The sequence below is a fragment of the Myxocyprinus asiaticus genome, chromosome 8 (genome assembly GCF_019703515.2).
Source record: "Myxocyprinus asiaticus isolate MX2 ecotype Aquarium Trade chromosome 8, UBuf_Myxa_2, whole genome shotgun sequence".
NCBI classification, from domain to species: Eukaryota; Metazoa; Chordata; class Actinopteri; order Cypriniformes; family Catostomidae; genus Myxocyprinus; species Myxocyprinus asiaticus.
The window spans coordinates 11,791,798-11,797,673 of record NC_059351.1 but is presented as its reverse complement, the minus strand read 5'-3'; the positions used below and the strand labels follow the sequence as shown (position 1 = coordinate 11,797,673).

The 5,876-nt window shown below is 37.4% G+C and overlaps 1 protein-coding gene across 1 annotated transcript; it reads left to right on the top strand.

Annotated features, from left to right (window-relative positions):
• Positions 1 to 250: 250 nt before the first annotated feature.
• On the top strand, positions 251 to 2,861 carry c8h4orf33 (chromosome 8 C4orf33 homolog). Its single transcript, XM_051704369.1, has 6 exons — positions 251 to 398; positions 798 to 1,051; positions 1,514 to 1,574; positions 1,673 to 1,724; positions 2,103 to 2,302; positions 2,718 to 2,861. The coding sequence occupies exons 2-6, from the start codon at positions 829 to 831 to the stop codon at positions 2,815 to 2,817; spliced, it is 636 nt and encodes a 211-aa protein (XP_051560329.1). The 5' UTR covers positions 251 to 398; positions 798 to 828; the 3' UTR covers positions 2,818 to 2,861.
• The last annotated feature ends 3,015 nt before the right edge of the window (positions 2,862 to 5,876 follow it).

Sequence of the window (5,876 nt, the reverse complement as noted above, 5' to 3'; positions counted from 1 at the left end):
CAATCAGATTCAACCTCACAGCCAATCAGTGTCGTGTCTAAAAGGGAACCCTCAGGCTGGGAAAAGTCTCGCGAGAGTCACATGCGATATTTATCCATTGGGTTTTAGTGTGTTTATTTGGATTCTGAAAGAAAACCAACACATACCATTAACCTTAAACCTATATTATACACTAAATTAACCAAAATTGTAACAGCAAATGTGACTCTCGCGAGACCTTCCCAGACCGAGGGTTATTGCCAACGCGGAGCAACCGCTGACATAAATAATGAGTGCAACCCATTAAAACGCTCCACGGAAACCCGAAGCTTCTACGTTCCGGGAAGGTCGTCACTTTTCATACGAGTTAAGGGGCTTTTACTGTATAATTATGGCGACCCTTGATGTGACCGAATAGGGTAAGATTTTTGTATTCTAAATGCATTTTTATTTACTACTGGGTATATGCCTAGCAACTAAAATTGCTGTGGTGTTTGGTTGATTTGTTCAATTCAGGAAGTGTCTTCCTCTTAAGACATCAGGTGTTATGTTTATGATACCTCTGAATTGCTTATCTATGATTGTTAAAACCTTTGACATATCAGTCTGGTGTCCTGAACTGTGTGCTTCAAAGGTAAGGCAGAGTAAAGAATTGTTTATAAATCATATATTGGTACTTGTAACATGTTTATAATCAGAATAATATAATCATTTATAACATTAAAAACTAAAAAGAATAATAATAATAATAATAATAATAATAATAATAATAATAAAAAAAACATTATAATATATAACCATTTCAATGATCATTGCAGGTCTTGCTAAAAGTGAAGAAGGGATTTTACAATGCTTAACAGTGTCTGCAACGGTTGTATTCTCTTAACTGCAATGGAGTTCTGGATCAGACACACCTGGGACAGCTTACCTGTGGATCATGAGCCGGTAAAGATTCGGTTCTCACCTGATGAGGAAGGTTTGAGAATGGAAGTGACTGCTCCGTTCTTCAATGACCCCCCTGCACCAGCTGGAACGCCTGGAGAGCCTTTCCCAGGTCTCTGGGACTATGAGGGTATGTTCATTAATAAAGTGCTGAACCAAGATGTGGGGTTCATTCTGCTAAAAATTTCTGTAAGAATGGAAAATTCTTGCTTTTATATTGTGAATGACAAATTAAAATGGGGCAACTGATTGCTTACACACTTTTAACCCTTTATCCCCCTGATTAAGGGTTGCAAAGGATCCTGGATCCTTTTGATTACATTTGTTTTGCTGGTATTTATGTTAAATTTTTTTCTTTTTGCTGTATTGGCACCTGCACCTAAGCAAATCCCTTCAATATATTGTACTTGGCGAATAATGTTCTATGACTATCTAGACAATTACCAGATAGCCTAAGCCAAAGATTGATGTAAATTTGGTGGGAATTGAAGATAAGGTTTATGAAACACTTATATACATAACTAATACTCAATTACGGACATAAATGTTCTTCATCTTCTAATTTTATGTACAACCGACTTTGATTTTGCAGTGGTGGAGTCCTTCTTCCTGAATAGCAATACTGAGCAGTATCTGGAGGTGGAAGTCTGCCCGTAAGTTGATCACAGTGATTTAAAAGAAACTAGAACTTTTTGTTTTGTTTTTTGTTTTATTGTTAATGTGCTATTAAAATTATATTTTGATGTTACAGACATGGGCAACACCTTGTTCTGCTGCTGAATGGAAAACATAATGCATTTATGGTAAATATTGCGTATCTGTTATTATTTTCAACTTTTATTAAAGGCATTTTTAGATGCCTTTAGGAGGAAAATTATCGTTTGAATAAAAAAAAATCATATTAAATATTTAACATTATTATTAAATAATTACATTTATATGAATATGCATTAATTGTCCAATATTATCAAATAACATGTTATATATGAATAATTATTTATACATGAAAAAATCATTTTAATCATCAAAAAGTACAGTTTCTAACAAAAATCTCTTAAGATTAAAACTAAATGCTATATACAGAAACTAATGCTATAGTACAGAAGTCAAAATATGTTGAGAAATATAAATTTTTCAGATGCAATTTTTGACCACTTGTTGTTATGCTTGTTTTGTAACAGCAACAGCTCCCTCTATCCTTCCGTGCCAGTATAGAGGGCGAGACATGGAAAGGAGAAGCTCTTTTGCCATGGAGGTATTTCCCTCAGGGGATTAATAAAATGAACTCCTATGCTATCCATGGCTCTGGTGCTGGAAGGACATATGAGGCTCTGTATCCTGTTCCCAGAGAGGACCTGCAAGAAGGACAGGGACCAGACTTGTACGTTTAGATATCTTAAAATTACATCAACTTTATCTCATGGATGTGATGAATTATCTTTGAGGGACTGTTACCCATGCCACTTTATAAGCTATGCTCTGATAAGGTAGTTAGTAAAAGTGCTTTATGATATGTCATGCTTTTTTATGGTGTTTACAGGAACACATGCCATTGCATTGCTTACGTAAAAAATGTGAATATTCATTGCCATCACCAGTCTAAGGGGCCAGTCACATTGAACGCATTTTTACATCCGCCAGTGCTGTACTAGAATTGTTTTTCAATGTAAATATGTGCTAGATGGACATCTTTGACTGTTGCTCTGCATCTAGCTTTAGTTAATGCAAGAACACGTTTGGTCTGAATGGTCCCTACGAGTATTAGGATTTTTACGTTTCTTATTTCATCCCAACAGTCATCGTCTTGAGTACTTCCAGAACTTCACGCTACAAAGCATAATGGGAGAAGACTGGGTCCAGCCAGAGTCTGACCTGTGGAATTCTGTGAGCACATGAGTGACCAGCTGAAAAGCACAAATTAAATAAAACCTTTTGGACAAGTCTGTCTCATAACCAGTTTATTTGGGATCTTTATTTCTTTTCTTTTTTTTTTTTGCACAGTAATGACTTATCATTTGCTTCCTTGGCAAAGTTAATGTACAAAGTCCACTGCAATCTTTTTGAAGTTAATGAAGTGGCTTATTTTAATGTGAGAGTAAGAGCAATATAATGGGATTTATTATTGCAGTTTAATCAATTGTATCCGTAATGCGGCACTAATCTCAGCACTAAGTGTCACGTCCAGCACCAAATATCTCAGCAATTTGTAGCAACTGGGAATTAGGTTACTTTGTACTGAAATAAAATCAACCATTTAAATATGGAGATGGTAAATGGGTTCATAGGACATTAAGTGGACAAACAAATAAATACTTACATTTCATAATCAAACTTTTATTTGTTAAGGCATGTTTATTTCAGCGACCCAATATTCTTGCTAAACCTATTGTGTGAGTTTTGAGGTGGGACCACCTGTTTGTCCTAACAATGAAAGATGTGGGGCCCACTTAATCCCACTGAGCAGCACAGTAGTGGATCCTGGCATAGGTGATATAGGCAGGGGGGCGGCAGGACAGGGTACCTGATCGATCACCCCTGCACAGAGCTCGCAAGATCGCGATGGGAGAAAGGTGCCCCGAATTGTGCCATCCCGTATATATTTATTTATTTATATATATATAAATAAAAACGTTTTAGGCACTTGTGAAAAATGTAGCATAGTATATATAACAGTTAGTTCCGGTCCTCGAATCTGATTGGACGAGAGACGTTCCATGAGCACTGAAGGTCTGACACCATCAGCACTCTGACACTTCACTGTGTGTGTATCACTCCGCTTGTATTCATTCTAAACTAAAGTGAAAGAGCAGTGCGTATGTATTAAGAGCTCCCGTTTGTCTTTTTTTTTTTTTTTTTTTTTTTTTTTTGACATTACATATGGTAGCCAGCAGGTGGTGGCAAAAGATCATTTTTGTGTGTAATATGAGCCAGTTGATGAAGTGAATCCGCGTCAGCCACTGTTTACATAAAACAGCGCTCCGTGATCGCTACTACACTACTAAAGCTAGGAAATAGTTTTAAACGGCATCTACCGAACAACTTAAGCATTACGGCTCATCACAGCTGAGAGACACAACAGACTGATTGATTACAGAACTCAAGGCGCTTACCTCTTACCGGAGTTTCCACATTGGATACACACTGTTTAAAATGGCGGAGGACATTGCGGTTTCTATAGTGATCGACTCTTGCACAGCTGCTACCGCGAAATAGAGAGGAATACCCCCGCTTGGACGGCTATTTTACAACTGAGAAAGCTGATCTTCAAAAAGCTGACAGCGTCTTGGGAGTGGCAACAGATGATCGCACAAGCTCGGTCTCTCTCTCTCTCTCTCTCTCTCTCTCTCTCTCTCTCTCTCTCTCTCTCTCTCTCTCTCTCTCTCTCTCACACACACACACACACACACACACATCCATCCTTGTTTATCCAATAACTTGTTAGAAACAGCACAAGCCCTGATACCATTTCTGAAGTGACATTTTTGAATTACTAATGAAGGCTTGGACGCATCATTTGGTTTGAACCAGCAAGGACAGATTCTGATCCGTCGCGTAATAAAGTAGTTCCATGCACAAATGTGTTTTTATGACCGTACTCAGTTTTTCCTAATTTTTTAAAATTTACTTGTTCATTGAACTGTTGTATATAAGCAATATCACACTCGCAATCGTGCTATATGGCCCTACATCAGCACTGCTGTGATTACCTACACTCGGCCTGCGGCCAAATCACAGCAGTGCTGATGTAGGGCCATATTGCACTCTTGCTCGTGTGATATTGCTTAAATATATATATATATATATATATATATATATATATATATATATATATATATATATACACACACACACACACGTATATAGTTACTTCATTTCTATATTCATTGTCTAGTTATACCCAAAAATGAAAATTCTCTCATTATTTACTCACCCTCATGCCATTCCAGAAACATGGCTTTCTTTCTATTGCATAATGCAAATGAAGATTTTTAGAAGAATATTTCTGCTCTGTAGGTCCATACAATGCAAGTGAATGTTGGCCAGAAACTTGAAGCACCAAAAAGCACATAAAGGCAGCATAAAAGTAATCCATAAGACTCCAGTGGTTAAATCTATGTCTATGAGTGATATGGTAGGTGTGGGTGAGAAATAGATCGATAATCCCTTTTTACTCTAAATCTCCACTTAAAGGTGGAGAATTTTCATGTAATATTCAAGAAACAATTTTCATGTAATATTCGCCTTTATTTTTGCCAATGTGTGAACGGCTTGTAATGCAACTTAAATAATGAGCCCTTCCCGGACTTCCTAGGTTGCCTATTAAAGCCTGTAGACTGATTTTCATGCGAAGGGAGCGGGTCGGTTTTGCCGGGAAAATCCAATGGATGCAACGTTTATGCGCACTCCCGAGAGCCTTGCCTCAGTGTGTCTCTTCCGCTATTCAACAGCGACAACAAACAGTCTGCAATGTTATCTTAGAGATGGAATTCAGCAAACGGCCGGCTCCCAGCACAACACCGACTCCTACACAAACTCAGAGTAAGCCAAAAAAAAAAAAAAAAAACATTTATCTTCTGAATCCCGTCTAAGCAGGAACATGATCATGGTCGAGCGAAAACTAGAGTGAACATCGGCAGGGCATTTGATTCCTGGAGGGACCTTCGTTCCGACCCTGCATTGGCGTTCTTCTTATTGGACAGGTAAGCTTACATAACTGCAAAGCATGTGAAATATAGTGCCATAAGGATTGATCTGTGTAATTTTAGCTAAACTACAATAACACATGAAATGAATGCTAGACAATGTTCAAGATAATGCAAAAAGACCCATTCATTAGTGTAACGTAACTTGGTTATAAGAAAATATATACATTCTATTATTATAAAAAAATAGCACATTGATATATCAAAATGACAGTTGTGGTGGAATCACATCAATACTGAATTGTGTCAACA

Bases quoted from the DNA above. Each gene is read 5' to 3' on its own strand.
- c8h4orf33 (XM_051704369.1), top strand. From the start codon at position 829: ATGCTTAACAGTGTCTGCAACGGTTGTATTCTCTTAACTGCAATGGAG. The intron at 1,052-1,513 runs GTATGTTCATTA...TTGATTTTGCAG, and splicing joins AGGTCTCTGGGACTATGAGG to TGGTGGAGTCCTTCTTCCTG. The intron at 2,303-2,717 runs GTACGTTTAGAT...TCATCCCAACAG, and splicing joins GAAGGACAGGGACCAGACTT to TCATCGTCTTGAGTACTTCC.